Below are 17,060 nucleotides of genomic sequence, written 5' to 3'. Positions count from 1 at the left end.
AATGCAGGACGGAGCGGAATAGAGGCTTCTCTTAATTTTGACATTAGATTTTTCTATTATTGTGGCCTAGGGTTTGGGGGGGGGGTTGGCTATTGGTGTGTTGTTTTTTTTGCTTGTTTGCTTTGCAGCTGCATCGTCACCTTGGCTTGAATTCCTTTCTGCATCTACTGCCATCCAGGTTGGGCTCCCCCTTCCCAGCTCTTGCCTTTGATCTCCCCTACCCAAACACAAGATACCCGTCTCTGTTGAAATCCATGTTGCTGCTTTCTGCCCATTGTTCCAGTTTGTCAAGATCCCTCTGAAAGTTGATTCTGTCCTCTGAGAGGTCCCCTATTAGCTTCCTCCATCTTTGTATCATTTGCAAATAGAAAAACTGTATTTTCTTACCCCTCAGCCAAGTCATTTCCAACCACACGGAACAGGGCCCGCAACACACCCCATTTCTCTTCAACCTAACGAGGAGCCGCTAACGTACATTTGCCAAGTGCCCACCTGAGGGCGCCCCAGGTGGTCATTCTCTCCATTAGAAGCCCAGGGGAAACGAGTCTCTTGCTGATCGCGGCCTCTGCTACTTTCCCCGGTCAACTAAACGGATCGACCCGTCATAAATGTAGATCAGGTCAGTTTGACATGGCTTAATTATGCCAAGCCATGAATTAGTATGGCTAAATTTATTTATTTATTTATTTATTTATTTATTTATTTATTTATTTATTTATTTATTTATTTACCACGTTTCTATCCTGCCCATCACCCTTCCCTGCCTCTGGGCAGTTTACAGTAAAATGATATAAAAGCTATAGTTAAAAACAAAGCTGAAAATCAGACTACACTATAGATAAAAGATAAAACAACTGCAAAGTTAAAAAGGCCCACGGAACGCCTTCAGACAAAGGCTCCCGGGCTGATGACTTAATTATCTGTTCCAGGCTTCTGCCCCACAGCAACATCTAGGGCACAAGTCTGCCATTACCCAGGTCTGCTCTTCTTGGGTGGACTGGAACAGCTTCCCTTCTGGAAAAGGGCCTCCCTCCCTTCCTCTACCAATATAGCCAAAAAGGCCTGCTGTTACCTTTAGCTTTTCTTGCAGGCTAAATTTCTTTTCTACTTTAGCTTTCCCGACTTCCTTCTTCCAGCTTTTATGTTGACAGGCTCCTTTGGAGACTTTAGGTAAAGGTAAAGCTTCCCGTGCACATGCGTGCTAGTCGTTTCCGACTCTAGGGGCCGGTGCTCATCTCCGTTTCAAAGCCGAAGAGCCAGCGCTTGTCCGAGGATGTCTCCGTGGTTATGTAGCCGGCATGACTAGATGCCAAAGGCACACGGAATGCTGCTACCTTCCCACCAGAGTGGTCCCTATTTTTCTACTTGCATTTTTACGTGCTTTTGAACTGCTAGGTTGGCAGAAGCTGGGACGAGTAACAGGCGCTCACTCTGTTACACGGCACTCGGGATTCGACCCGCCAAACTGCCGACCTTCTGATCGACAAGCTCAGCGTCCTAACCCACTGAGCAACTTTACCCATGTTCAATTCCTAGGCATGCCCTTTAAAACGCTCAACTCAGGGGAGCGCTTGCTTCCCGCGTGTTGTGGACCATACCCCAGTAACACCCAGGCCAAGCTTCCCCATCCTTCCCCATATGCTAAGATACCAGAACCAGGGATTCGCCAAGGTGGAATGGGGGGGGGGGAGAGAACAGTCAGAGACCCACAGTCACTGCTAAATCTTGTGCTACCAGACACCTCCAGAAAAGAAAATGTCTTGAAATATCTGGCACCTTCTGCAGCCTCCACCTCCTTTTTTTTAGTTTCTGACTGTTGGTTTACATCTTGTGACGGCAGCCATCTCTCCCTGCCCTGCTGCTGAAAGCCCTTCCCAAAGTGGCTGGGAGGCCTCCAAGGTCTAGGCCGGGGGTAGGCAACCTTGGCTCTTTGATGACTCGTGGACTTCAACTCCCAGAATTCCTGAGTCGGCTATGCTGAGGGGAAAGGGAGAGGTTTCCAAGCGGAGCCAGGCTGGCTCAGGAATTCTGGGAGTTGAAGTCCACGAGTCATAAAAGAGCCAAGGTTGCCTACCCCTGGCCTAGGTTGTGTTACATTTAAAAAAAATAGTTTACAACAACTGGGAATGTGGACAAATTGTGCAGCAAATGTACATTTGTCCACTTAAACTTTGTTTCACCGGTGGTAACTTCAAGATGGATTAAATTTCTGAAGTAGTAGCGACTTAGCTACTGTGATTGGCTTGACCGGACTGAAGAACTGTGTTCTCTCAAACAGTTCCTTGACAAGTTCCTTCTCCTGTTGCTGCTGAAGGCCTTCCAAAGCCAACCAATGATCAGACACAGCCCCTTCCTAGAGAACATGCTCAAACAAGGACACGACCAGGTAGAAGATCAGTATCAGGCACTCTATGATGGACACGTAACAACAACTTTCTTAAAAACCCTGCTCTCTTTTCTACAATAGGCCCCAAGGCTGTACAATTACACACAACGCCATAGAGGCAGTGCAGCTGAATTAAAAATAAAATTAACCAGACCCTTGGGCATCCTGCTGGTTCATCTTGGTAGGAAGAAGGTCCCTGCAAAACAAGTTCTCTCACAGAGACAGTCAAATGCATCCCTGGTGCTGGATGGATGGATGCACAGAGTCTCTGCTGAGGATGGAGGAGGTCACTAGGCCAACCCACACTGGTGCCGTTTAGGGCACCATGTCTAAATAACCCCAGAAATATCTTCTGGAATCAACAAGAAGGATCAGAGCCAAACTAAGTCCCACTCCTTTTCCAGTCATTTCCGAAAGGTGTCATGGCTGCAATCAACAGCTGTTGAGAAGCCCTGTTCTCGACTTCCCTCCCTCAGAGCAGAAAAACCAAATGGGGAGAAACCTCCATCTTCCCACTATCAAGTTCCACCCAGCCAATCGCCACTTTCGTACATCCGTTCAGCATTCTCACAGAATCATCTGACTTAAAGGCAAAGCGTTTGTGCCAGCCAAACGTCTCTGGGGACGGGAGTCAGACTGTTCCAGGGAGAGCCACTTCTCCATGAGACCCGTCAGTTGAGGATCCTTCTAGATCCAGTTTGGTCAATGGCACAGCAAGCGACCTCTGCGTCAGGAAGCGTTTGTCATCAGATAACGTTGACTTCTTTCTTGTGGCTTCTCCTAGACCAGGGGTAGGAAAACCTCGGCTCTTTTATGACTCGTGGACTTCAACTCCCAGAATTCCTGAGCCAGCATAGCTGACGTTACAAAGTTGGCCCTGGGTTTTCTCGTAAAGTTGTAAACAGCTTCTAGAATTGGGCAATATTTTTATTAGCACCACTTTAAATAGCTTGTCACGTGTGGTCAAACAACTTGCTTTTTTCTTTTTCTTTTTACTTCTTCAGGTGATATGTTACACAAAGTCATGAGATACGGAGAAAGCGGCAGGTTTCCATTTTCAGAGCAGGGATGACATCAAGTCCACTTGTCACCGACTAATGCACCTCGAAGCTGCCAATCTCACGACTGGGCTCCTGACTTCTCTTGCTTCTTCCCCATACCCTCCTTCCACATCTTAGTCTCTTTCTTTATATTTCCTGTTTCCAAACCACCCACCTCCCTGAGAGGGGAGTTCCCGTTGAATAGTTCTGGATAGCTCAAAATGATGCTTTGATCGTCATCTGGTAAATGGATTGCCATGACTTATCCCTCCTCCTCGTTACAGCGTTTCCTCCTTTATTATCTTTTTATTTTACAGTCACCACTAAGTAATGACACGTGGGGAAGATATAGGATAGCACACACAGTGGGTTAGCATAGGAGCATGATTCATTTATTTCTACAATATTCTACCAATACTAGCCTGCCACAGCCTTAAAAATTATTCTAAGCCTTTTTCCTCAATAAGGGCAGCTATTCCCAGGCCTGTCCTTCCATTTGTACCCCCAAACCCCTCCCCCCACTGACCTGACGGAGGGATCCAATGCAGGTAGTCCTCGGCGTACAACTGTTCACTTAGTGACTGTTCGAAGTTACATCAGCACTGGAAAAAGTGTCTTATGACCATTGCATCATCCCCAGGGTCACGCGATTTACATTTGGACGCTTGGCAACTGACTCATATTTATGACGGGGTCACGTGATCCCCTTTTGTGACCTCCTGATCAGAAAAGTCAATGGGGAGACCAGATTCATTTAACAACCGTGTTCCTAATTTAACAACTGCAGTGATTCACTTAACAAATGTGGTAAGAAAAATCGTAAAATGGGGAAAAAAAACTCACTTAACTAATTTCTCACTTAGCAACATATATTTTGGGCTCAATTGTGGTCGTACCTGTATTGCCACCTTCTGATTGGCCATCCCATTACTCGGTTTTCCCAGGTTCTCAGGTTTTGCTACAATGGCTGCAACTGCTTCTATTGTAAATACTGGGAAGTGTAATCCAAAGTCTTGAGGAAGGTGGTGTGCTTATCTAACCCCACAAGCTACACTGAATCTGAAGAGTCCGCCATCACCTCAGCCTCTTCAACCTCCCCTCAGTCTGCGGCCCTCTAATCCTCCCATCACCCTTAGCCCACACTGGGCTCAGACCTACAACAATGCTTATTACCATTTCAGATGGGGGAGCTCTAAAAGGAGGAGGAGGAGGAGGAGGAGGAGGAGGAGGAGGAGGCGGCCCCAGCTTGGAGATGGTGGGACAGCATCAGGTGATGGGGAAAGCGGAGAGTGCCTCAACTCATTTCCTTTGCTCTTCTCCCCACACAGGAAGTGCGTTCAAATGGGCCCGTGCAGAACAAGTAAGAAAAGGGACAGCCAAGGGGAGATCAGGGTATTCCTGCCAACCACTAATGGAATGGGGAGGGGTCAGAGTTAATAGAGGACAGAAACGAGGGAAGTTCAGTTGGACATTAGCTGTTCATGGGAACTGCCTGCCTCAGTTTCTCTGTTGGAGGCACTGACACATGTCAGGGAGAGGGCAACGGCAGATTCCACCCTTCACAGACGAATAGTTGCTTTTTTTTCAGTGAGTTTTGGGCTTGGCAGAACAGCTCAATAAACCAGGGAATCCCATCTTCCCCAATTGTCCCAGTAATTCTTCTTCTCATTTCTTGGGGTGAACCTTGAGAAGGATGCTGCATACCCACATAAAGGAAGGTTGTTGTGCTGGGGTGAGAAAAGAGCTGAGGAATAGGGAAGAACTACACCTGTCTGTGTGGAGACCTGATTTCCCCAATCTCTGCCAAAAGGAAACTGGGTTTTATTCACGAATAGAAGCAAGCAATAAATATGAACAGCGGCAACAACTAAGACTCTCCATTCAAAGAGTATAGGAAAATATGCTCTAAGAGAAATTAAAATCTTTTGTAATAGAGATTAACCCCGGCACTGGCAGTTCAGATCTGTACAAAGGATTTTCCATGCAGGAACCTTATGGAAGTTATAAACCAGGACAGAATTTTAAAAATGAAGCATCTGTGGCTTCCTAGGTCCTTTAGTCCTAAGGGAGCTGCAGACCCTCCTTGCTTCAGGAAGAGAAGAACAGGATCGCTTCCGTAGCCAAAGGTTTAGCAAGAACAAGGCGACCGAAACAGGGTGAGGTAGCCCAAACCCAGCCAGACCCTTTTCAAACCTGACTTGGGTTTTGGCAATACCGGAAGAATCAGGTACCCACTGATGGGAAGGTACCTTCCTCTTGGTTCACTTCGCAACCCTGCTAACCTAACTTCTCTAATGGCAAAGAGAACTAGGAACTAGAACTGGAGGACAGACACATCTGTGTTTGGATGAAAGAATCCAGCTGTCCTAGGACTTCTGCAAGCATTAAAAGGTTAGTCTGTATAACACAGGAAGTCCTCCACTTATGTCCAAATTGAGCCCAAAATTTCTGTTACTAAGCAAGACAAACGTTGTGAGCTTTGTCCCATTTTACAACCTTTCTTGCCAGAGTTATTAAGTGAATCACTGCAATTGTTAGGTAAATCTGGCTCCCCCATTGACTTTGCCTGTCAGGAGGTTGCAAAAGGGGATCACGTGATCCTGGGACGCTGCAACCGTCATAAAGGTGAGTCAGTTGCCAAGCATCTGAATTTTGATCATGTGACCCTGACGATGCTGCAATGGTCATAAGTGTGAAAAACAATCACTTTTTTCAGTGCCATTGTAACTTCAAACAGTCACTATATGAACTGTTGTAAGTTGAGGACTACCTGTATAGGAAGAAAGACCAAATGTAGAGTAAAACTGCTTCCTAGTCACGAGCCTCAATGTTTTATTATTTAACTCAATGGGGGTGCATGGCCGCCATACCAAATAAGCGACTCTGTGTGGCCAATCACAAAATCAGCCAACCTCCCAAAAAATACAAAATGCAAAATAAATAGGCAAGGCAACTTCAGGACCCCAAACGGGCACTTCGATTCCCATCCCCAGTGACAAACATGAGCAGCTCTTCGGGGCCCTGTGAAAAGCCAAGTGGGACCCATATGACCCCTGGGGGTGGGGGGGAAGGATGCTCCACGGGGAGGCGCAGAGGGAAAGACCTTCGTTCTGAATGGGTGGGACCCATGGCTGGCCTCTCCTGCCAGATCAGATGGGAAGGATACACAACCAGGCAGAGGGAGTCTCACAAACCATCTGCCCCCTGCCACAAAGGCTTCATAGGGGACCACCAGCACCTTGCATTGAACCTGGGAGCGCACCGGCAAACGATGCAGCTCACAAAGCAAATGTGTAACAAGCGAAGCTTGAGAAACCCACAACCACCCACGTCATTGCATCTTGTACCAGCTGCAGCTTCAGGATGCTCTTCAAGGTCGGCCCTATGTAGAACACATCACAGCAGACCACCTGGAAGGCGACTACAGTGTGGGGGACCATGAGCAGAGCCTCTTGGTCCAGGGAAGGGCAAAATGGGAACACAATATGAGCTTCTGCAAAGGTTCTTCTACTCGCAATAGCTACCTGTTCTTTGAACAGGAGCCGCAGGTCCAGGAAGGCCTTGAGGAAATTGTGCACCTGCCATATTTGGGGGAGTGGGGCCACATCCAGAGCCAAAGATGGAAATTCCACGGAACCAGCAAGCCATCAACCCAAAGCAGCGTTCGGCTTATTCTTCCTGCCCCTACAGCCTCCAGACAGAACCTAATCCTCGGAATAGAATAGAGCTGGAAGGGACCTTGGAGGTCTTCTAGTCCAGCCCCCTTCTCAAGCAGGAGACCCTATATCATTTCAGAGAAGTCTCTTCTAAAAATCCTCCGTGGCATCACTCAGCCAGCCAGTGACAGAAAGTTGGGGATCATCAGGAAGTTGATGACACCTCACTTCAGATGACCTCACCCAGCAACCCCAGGTTGAAGGCAGGTTGAGGTTGAAGACCTGGGGAACTCCACTGCCTACCTAGCCAGTCCAGGGGTCAGCCTGGGAGGTTGTTACGCAGCACTGAGTCTGGGACAATAAAATCAATTGGGATTGTTGATTCCTAAAGCCCAGCTTATAAATAGCTTCTCAGAACCAGTCAACCGCAAAGCAGTGCCTCCAAATGTCCCTGAGGTAAAACCCTGCCCCTGTCCTGGGACCTCGGTGCCACATTCAAAACATTTCTGCCCAGGTCTCCTGAAGGCCTGGTAAAGGATACAAATCCAAGTGACCCAATCTGAAGGATCCCCAAATTCACTGTCCATCTATTCTACCCACAGACCCTCACAACACCCTAAAAATACAACCACAGTAGCCCACTCACCCACAGCCAAGCTCAGCATCCAATGAAACAAAAAGAAGTGATCGACTAACTGAACCAATGTGAATTGTGGAAAGAATCTGTTGCAAAGATAAAAGGGGTCAAGCACCTGGAAGGGTAGTCTAAATGCACACATCTTATATCTGCATTCGTTTATTTAATGATCATTTCCAATTACGCTCAGGGTGGATAATAATCGATGATTTTTTTAAGAAAATCAAAAAAATCAATTTCTTTTATTTAAATCGGATTTTTTTATCAAATTTATTTTATTTTAATAAAATGCTTTTTGTAGTAAAAATCTATCTAAAGATAGTTTTCTATTTAAGATATATTAATAATGTAGTTTATTCAGCATGAAATGGAGCTTAGTTATGTAGCATGAGGCTGTATATCCTGCAATATTTACATTTTTGGTAAACTCATTCAATGAATCCAAGCTCTGCAAGCTTAGATAACATGCACTGCATTGATGCATTCACACAATTTCACAGTAACCATGAGATAAATCATAAAACAAAATTCAGGAATATTCCTTTATCCCATTGTTTTGCAAATCTATGTACACTACAAACTGTATGATTGAAGGGAAATGTATCTGTACCAGGCTCTGAGAGTTTTAATTAAATAAAAGAATTTGAGTAGTTCTTCAACTATGTGTGATTATTAACCTAAAATCGGTTCTGATGTCGCTGTTTTACTAACCTGACAGCTTATTGCTCTAAATAGCAAACCTTCATTTTGTTTGCAAGTAATAATATTAAAGATTCTAACTACCAGCAAGAATGAGTCCTTACATTTAAAGAGCACCTGTCATTTCAGATCCATCGTGGCAGCGCCCGTTAGCGGGCATCCACTGTCCTGCTGCCCGCCACGTCCCTCACCTTGTTGGGTCACTGCCGCATCTCCAGCCGCCCCTTTAAAGGGACTGTCAGTGAGTCAACGTCAGGTCAGAGAAGGAGCCACTGCGGGACAGAGATGACAGTTGCTCTTTAAAAATTATGATCTAAATCGAGTTGATTTAAATCAAGCCTTTTTACTAGTGATTCAAATCATGATTTAAATCAAGTTGATTCAAATCCACCCTGATTACACTATTAAGGATGGCCCTAAGTGTTTTTTATGAAGCAAGCAAAATACTGTAATGCTGAATTGCTGCATAATACTAGAGTCTACTTTTAACAGAATAAAAGAAAAACAGCATTGGAAAGGACATTGGAGGTCTTCTAGTTTAACCCCACCCCACCCCACCAGCTCAAACAGGAAACTATACCAGGGCTTTTCAACCGGTGGTACGGGTACCACCTGTGGTACATGGCACCTGGCAGGTGGTACGCAACCATCCTGGAAAAGTGATAGTGGGGGAGGGGAATGAGCTGAACCGGTGGCAGCACCGCACAAGCCTGAGTGAGAGACGGCTGGAGCTGCAGGGCTGTCAGGGCTCAGCGGAAGCACCAGGATCAGCGCCGGGATCCAGCTGGAGCTCGGTGCTGATCCTGGTGCTTCTGCTGAGCCCAAAAGAAGCGCCGATCAGCTGGAATGTTGCAGCATCTCCAGGGTCTTGTGATGTACATTCAGATGCTTGGCAACTGATTCATATTTATGACGGTCACAGTGTCCCAGGGTCAGGTGAAGTGACCAAAACCTGCTGCAATCACCCAGCAGACGGGGGGAATAAAAACCAAACACCCCCACCCCACCCTCACTGCCAATCCTCAACAGAAATGCTCACAACAATGAAAACCTCGGACAGGAGGAAGAGCACTGCCAGGCGGGCAGGCGTCTTGTTCGGCTGTGGATTGGGGGGCACTTTTTTCAGTGCCATTGTAACTTCAGTCACTAAGCGAACTGTTGTAAGTCAAGGACTACCTGTACTTTATCACTTTTTTCCTTTTTTCCTTTTTTTGGTCATCAAGTTTTTGACCCCTTGCTAGGCAACTGTTGGTACTGGGATGTTGCCCTATCCTAAAAGTGGTACAATGGGTGAAAAGGTTGAAAAGCCCTGCTCTACACCTTTGCAGACAAAGGGCTGTCCAGGCTCTTCTTAAGAAACCTCTAGTGATGGAGCCCCACAGCTTCTGAAAGCAAGCCATTCCACTAATGAATTGTTCTCAGTGTCAGGAAATTTCTCCTCAATTCTAGGTTGGGTCTCTCTTTGATAAGCTTCCATCCGTTACCTCTTGTCCTGCCCTCAAGTGCTTTGGAGAGTAGGTCGACTTCCCCTTCTCTATGTCAGCCACTCAAATAACGGCAGACTGCTATCATGTCCCCCCAGTCCTTGTCTTCATTAAACTAGACATACCCAGTTCCTGCAACCGCTCATCGTAGGGTTTAATCTTCAGTCCCCTAATCATCTTTCTTGCTTTTCACTGCACTCTTTTAGAGTCTGAACGTCTTTTTGGTGTTTTGGTGACCAAAACTGGACATATTATTCCAAGTGTGGTCTTCCCAGTGCAGTATAAAGCAGTACTAACACTTCACGTGATCTCGATGCTATCCCTCTGTGGATGCAGGCTAGGACTGCGCTGGCCTTTATGTCAGCTGTAGTACCTACCAGCTCATATTTGAGTGATTGTCCACCAGGACTCCTAGATCAGGGCTTTTCAACCAGTGGTACGGGTACCACCTGTGGTACATTGGCACCTGGCAGGTGGTACGCGACCATCCTACAAAAGTGGTAGCGGGGGAGGGGAATGAGCTGAACAGGTGGCAGCACCGCACAAGCCTGAGCGAGAGACAGCTGGAGCTGCAGGGCTGTCGGGGCTCAGCGGAAGCGGCAGGATCAGCGCCAGGCTCCAGCTGGAGATCGGCACTTATCCTGACGCTTCTGAGCCCAGAAGAAGCGCCAATCAGCTGGATGTTGCAGCATCTCCAGGGTCGTGTGATTTACATTCAGATGCTTGGCAAATGATTCATATTTATGACGGTCACAGCGTCCCAGGGTCATGTGAAGGGACCAAAACCTGCTGCAATCACCCAGCAGAGGGGGGGGAATAAAAACCAAACACCCCCACCCCACCCCCACTGCCAATCCTCAACATAAATGCTCACAACAGTGAAAACCTCGGACAGGGGGAAGAGCGCCACCGGGCAGGCAGGCAGGTGTCTTGCTCGGCTGTGGCTTGGGGGGCACTTTTTCAGTGCCATTGTAACTTCGAATAGTCACTAAGTGAACTGTTGTAAGTTGAGGACTACCCGTACTTCATCACTTTTTTCCTTTTTTGGGGGGGGGGGTCAAGTTTTTGACACCTTGCTAGGCGACTGGTGGTACTGGGATGTTGCCCTATCCTAAAAGTGGTACAATGGGTGAAAAGGTTGAAAAGCCCTGTCCTAGATCCCTTTCACAGTTGCTATTGTTGAGCTAGGTCCCACCTACTATATACTGGTGCATTTGGGGGGTTTTGCCTATGTGTAAAACCTTGCTCTTCTGACCACTGAACTGAATTTTGTTGCATAGGGCCGTGTTCAAGTCTGCCAAGGTCCTCCTGGATCTCGGGCCTATCTTCCACAGAGTTAGCAATTCCCCCTTTTAATGTCAAAGGGTCCCAGCTGAATAGCACAACATTCCCCCCCCCCTTTCTCTGCTCCACGGGCTTAAGGGAAGGAGGACTGTGCCGACCGTTCGGACAGAGGGCTTCAGGAGGTAGACTGAGTAGTCCTCCTTACATCCGCACGCAGCAGAAACTCTGGTGTCATCCGGCAGCAACAGTCTCTCTTCGGGACTATTTCTGAAGACCAGGCAGGAGCTGCAATGGGACCAAGAAAATCCACTACTCACAGGGAGACCCATAAGGGTACAGCTCCACTATTTCACCAGTGCTGCGTGAATGACCAAACCCAATTCAGAGTGGCACTGGGGTGTGTCAGGGCCCGCTTGACCCCACAGAACTCTCTCGATCCTGTCCAGACTTCTAATGCAGGCCCATTGCACAAGGCCCCCCCAAGGGCTGGAAGGCAGCCCCTCCCCATCGTGGCCCTTGCCTGTGTATCAACCCCAGCAGCAGGTTTGCCCCTAGTCATGTCACTGGCATAAGAAACCCAAGAGACCTGGTCTGTATCATGTAAAACCAACATACGGAGGTCTGTTGACCTGCATTCCATGTTCTGCACAGCCCATAATGTTCACTCGATGCACAGCTTGGCTCACTCAGTGACCTCCTGGAGAGCCAGCCTTCGCCCAACTATCACAACTAGAACCACTCAGCAGAGCCCGCAAGACATCTGGGAACTAAATGACAAGTGTACAAGGAAACAATGTGAAATTTGAGTGGGCCACAAACAAGGAGTATATATCGGAGGTGGTGACCCTTTGAGAGCTGTATGCAACGAAATTTCATTTTGATGTTTGCCGATTGGTGCACATTCAAAGTGACAATAAAGTTATCATTATCATTAACCCAGACGTGCCTGCACCCCTCTGTCAAGCAAGCTGGCCTCTTGTTTGTACAACCGCCAAATGTGCTCTTATCTTGTCTTTCAGCGGCGGCTGCCTGGAAACTCTCTCGCCGGCCAGGAAGACATCTGCAAGGCCAAGCCGTTTTTCAACCTTCAAACCTCACAGGACCACCAGAACCCCTTGGGAGCCTGACTGATATCAGCAACATTACAGTCAACAGAAGCCTGATCCTTTTCTAGGTGTATTGTGACATTGCACTATGCTCCAAAGGGCAGGATTTGTGGCACAATGTGTTGGCACCACTTTTGTCAGTTCATTACACAAAAGACTGCCAAACCTTGTGAGAGTACGGATAGAAATCTCGGGGGGGGGGGGGAGCCCAAATCCTGGTAAAAATTGAAGACTGCAAGTGTGAAATTGACTGAAATCTCTCAAAAATGTACTGAGGCAAGAGCGGTCAGGAAACTTTTTCTAAAGTTCTCTCAGGATCTGCAGTCTAAACCCCACCTTCCGTATCCTGCATTCGAAACAGAGGGGTGGGCGGCTCCCCTTACGCGGGCAGTCACTGTCGGATGGTCTTCCCTGGGATCCCTGCCGGGGAGCAAGGGATCGAATCCAGGGACCGGGACAGACCCCCTCAAAACTAGGATTTTATTAAAAGGCACCCAGAGGAGTCTCAGTAGCACCTCTACCTTCTCCTGCTGCGGCCTACAACCTGGCATACATTTTCTTTCACAAGGGCAACCTTAGGAAAAAAAATCAGGGAATCGGAACCAGTTTGGGCGCCTTTCAGTCGATGGCAAACTCATCCATCAAAGCACCACAAGAACTGCAGAAAAATCTCCTCTCCGAAAGGAAGTGGGTGGAAGGAAGCAGCCCAGGTGGCGCAAAGGACAGCCAGAGGCACACGGGGCTCGGACAAATTCAGCCATCAATGGGCACACGGAGATAAACAACACTTAGATCAGGGGTCTTCAAACTTGGCCCTTTTATGACTTGTGGACTTCAATTCCCAGAATTCCTCAGCCAGCAAAGCTGGCTGAGGAATTCTGGGAGTTGAAGTCCACAAGTCATAAAAGGGCCAAGTTTGAAGACCCCTGACTTAGATGCTATTCGGTAGAGACAACAAAAAAGCTAAAAAGGAAACGAAAAGACCAGAAGGCCTCCTTGCCAGCTGTTAAGAACCAGAGAAGCAGGGATTAACCCCAGACAACAATCGAGCAAACATCCAACGAAGGACGCGCAGTACCGAAGACAGCGCAGCAGCCCCCCCAGCCCCGTCAGGGCAAAAGGCCGGAGATGAACCGGCAGCAGCCCCACCCACCCGCCCCCCAAATCCCTGCCCTGAAGAGGTTTCCCGGCCCGGCAGCGAAGCGTCTCCAGCAACGCGCCCAGCTCGGGCAGCGCCCGGGCTCCAACGCGGGGCCCCGGAGCGACTCTTCGCCGGAACCAGAGGCGGGTTTCCACGCGCGGCGGCCGGCGGCGCCTGGGAAGGGCGGGAGCCGCTCTCCGCACTGCAGGCAGCAGCAAAGCGCCGGGCAGGCTCCGGACGGGGCTCGGCGCGGCGGCGGCGGCGCTGGCGGGGCGCGGGGGGCTCACCTTGAACTGGCGGCTGTGCTGCGGCGTGTACTGGAGCGTCCAGAGGGCGCGCACCAGCTGCGCCAGCTGCTCCGTCACCTCCCCGGCGGCGCGGGGCTCGGGCTGGGGCGGCGGGGCGGCGGCGGGCCCGCGGAAGTGCTCCAGCGCCAGGAACTCGGCCAGCGGCTCCGTGTTGCTCAGGCACTGCAGCACGGCGTTCATGAAGCACGTGTTCCCGTGGTTGCGCAGCCCCGCCACGCCGGGCACCAGCGCCGCGCCGGCCGGGGGGCAGCAGGGCGCGGCGGCGGGGGGCGCCGGCGGCTCGGGCCGCTCCTCCTCCTCCTCCTCCCGCGGGGGCGGCGGCGGCGGCTGCTGGGGGGGCGGCGGGGCGGCGGGGGGGTGGCCGTGCTCGCCGCCCAGGTGCGAGAGCGTGGAGAGCGTCCGCAGCACGCGGCTCACCAGCCCGCCCAGCGAGGAGCCCCCCGCGCCGCGCCCGCGGAAGAGCAGCCGCTTCCCCAGCGAGCGCTTCTCCTTCTCCTTGCCCGCCGCCGGCGACCCCGCGCCCGCCGCCCCGGACGCGGGCAGCCCCGCGGCCGGCGCGCCGCTCACCCGGCCCGCCATGGCGCCTCTCCCGGCGGGCGGAGGGGGGGGGCAGCGCCGCAACCGGGCCGGCGGGTCAGGCGGCGGAGGGCTCCGGCAGGGGCGGGGCGGGGCGGGGCGCGCACGGCGGGGCGTCACGCACGAAGCCGGCCGCGCCATCTCGGGGCCGGGCGCCGCGCTCCGCCGCCCGCGTTGGCCGCCATCTTGGAGTCGGGCTTAAAGGGCCCGCGCGGCAGCTCTGCCGCCCATCGCTATGGCCGAGCGCCGGTCCCGGGAGGACCCAAGAGCCCCCCCCCGCCCTCCGGATCCGGACCCGCGTTCGGGGTGGGGCGGGGGATTCGCGGCGGGGCTTTTGGGCCAAGGACCCCGCTAGCCTGGAGGCCTCGGGGTAGCCGGACCCTCGGGAAGGAGCCCGGCCTTCGCTGGGGGGGCGCCACAGCCCGCCTCTGCCGGAGAAAGGCCGCCCGCCCAGCTGGGCATCCTCCCCGAGTGGCTCCCCCGACCTGAATTCCCCCCCCCCAGGCACGGATCCGCCTGGCGCGGCTCCTCCGCCGCTCCCAGAATCCCCCAGGCAGCTGCGCTCTGCACTCCCAGAATGCCCCGTCCTGCCTGGACTTGAGATCTAGATCAGGGGTAGGCAACCTCGGGTCTTTTATGACTCGGGAATTCTGGGAGTTGAAGTCCACGAGTCATAAAAGCCGAGGCTGCCTACAGCCGATCTAGAGTAAGGCTGCCTGTTTGAACCCCTGCGAGGGTTTCGAGGCACAACCCGGGCACCGCTGGGATGTCTGGAAATATATTTATTGCTAGGAGGGGAGGCAAAAAGGGCTGCTCGTTGATTCCCGCCCCCCTCCGTGATGGACGACAACCGGTCTCGAGGGCCATTCGGCTCCTTGAAGAGCGGCTGGCCCTTGTTCTTCACTTCTCGGGGATAAACGTTCCTGCCAGCTCTTGTCGGCAGAGTTTCTAATCTCTGGTTTTCTTCTTTGCCCTTTCCTGAACCTGTTCCAGTGTATCTGAAACACATCCCTTCGGTGCCCAGGACCCTGCCCAGCATGACAGGCTAGCTGTTACCTCCTGTGGTCTGGACACAAACCTTCTGCTTAGGCACCTTAAAATTCCTTTGGCCTCTTCTGCACAAACATTTACTTATTTCTTTAAATGGATATTCCGCCCATCTCATTCTACAAAGCAAACATGGCTGACTCACACTCAGTTTGCAAACAATGAGAGAGCTCTGATTAAATGCCATTTCTTAGAAGGAAGAACACCAGTGAGTACCCCACTTTCAAATGATACATACCCACACCTACGCACACAATGTAGGGTGTTCCTTGTACACAGCAGGCTGGAACTAGGCATCTTTTTGAAGAAAGGGCAATCGGCATCTGCTCTCTGTTTTGGTTATTGTCATTCCAATCAGTAAAGTTATTCTCGCATTGTCTTTTCAATCGATTCTATATTGATTTCTACCTACAAAGACCCTTTGCAAAGATGGAAATAACCTTTGCACCTCTCAGGCAGCTAATAAGCGCATCTACTCAAGGCCTTAGATAGGCATATGAAACAGTCAGCAGGATTGAGCACGTGCAATATACATGGAAATAAATATTTTGGTCTGGCTTATTCACCAAAACCCCTGTCAAGGTAAAAATCACCTTTGTAGAGGGCGACGGACCGTGCTTCAGAGAATGCATGATATGCTTGCAGGAAGGCAAGAAAAACACGACGCATAATCTTACTAAATACCTTTTACTTACAAAAATATAAAAACTAAATATATATTATAAAGAGAGCTAGCTGGCTACATTCTAACGTAACAGACAGTAACAGCAAAGTGAATAAAACAATAAACAATAACTCAGAACTTTCTCTAGACATGCGCACTAAACAGACTGAAACCATAACATAGCTAGTCATATGGGATTCACTATGGTTACCAGATAAGTTATCACAACAGGTGCAGAGAACAGGGGAAATGTACAGTTAGAAATGAACTTTCTGACGAACAAAAAAAACGTGCAGTGACATTCCCCTTCTTTCGTCAGCAAAGTGAAGACTCAAGTAAGGCACATCTTCTCACGCAGATACTCATGCTGGGCTGTAGGAAGTGGTTTGTTCAGCATGTCAGCGATTTGATCACGTGTAGGCACATACTGTAATGTCACAAAACCTTGTTTAACCAGTTGCCTTATGTTTTGATATCGGATGTCAATGTGTCTGGACCTTGAACCTGTAAAACGTGTTTCAGAAATATAAACCACAGATTCATTATCTTCCATCACTGTGATCGGTCGAATCGGATGTGTCCAGATATCTGTGACTAAAGCATCAAACCAGGTTAAAGAATTGCATGCATCAGACACACAAGCATACTCAGCTTCTGTAGAGGAACAAGAAACAAAATTCTGTTTACGCACATGCCAGTAAACAGGACATCCATTTAAAAACATCATGTAACCTGATGTACTTTTCCGTGACTTCTTATCACTCGCCCAATCTGAATCTGCAAAACAACATAACTCTGCATAGTCAGTATGTGTGGGTTCCAACAACAACTTCATGTCTTTGGTGTGTTTTAGATACCTCAATAACTTTTTAACACATGTCCAATGAAACTGTTTTGCCTTGCCTACGTGTCGTGATAACAGATTAACACTAAGTGCAATGTCGGGTCTAGTCCAACTACTAATATACAGCAGCGACCCAATGACTGAGCGATATAGTGTTTGATCTTCGAACTCAGGACTTGGTTCATGTG

General features: G+C 49.8%; 1 protein-coding gene across 1 annotated transcript in view; it reads right to left on the bottom strand.

Moving 5' to 3' along the window:
• Positions 1-14,320, bottom strand: part of USP31 (ubiquitin specific peptidase 31) — a gene marked incomplete at its 5' end in the record, with an annotated part of 39,419 nt that extends 25,099 nt beyond the window's left edge. The window contains one exon of the mRNA XM_081337982.1: positions 13,721-14,320. Within this exon, the coding sequence (XP_081194108.1) occupies positions 13,721-14,320 (600 nt within the window). The remainder of the gene's footprint in view (positions 1-13,720) is intronic.
• Between the last annotated feature and the right edge of the window lie 2,740 nt (positions 14,321-17,060).

Source organism: Vipera berus, assembly GCF_964194415.1.
Source record: "Vipera berus genome assembly, chromosome: 13".
In the NCBI taxonomy this organism is placed as follows: Eukaryota; Metazoa; Chordata; class Lepidosauria; order Squamata; family Viperidae; genus Vipera; species Vipera berus.
This window is presented reverse-complemented; position numbering and strand designations above follow the sequence as displayed.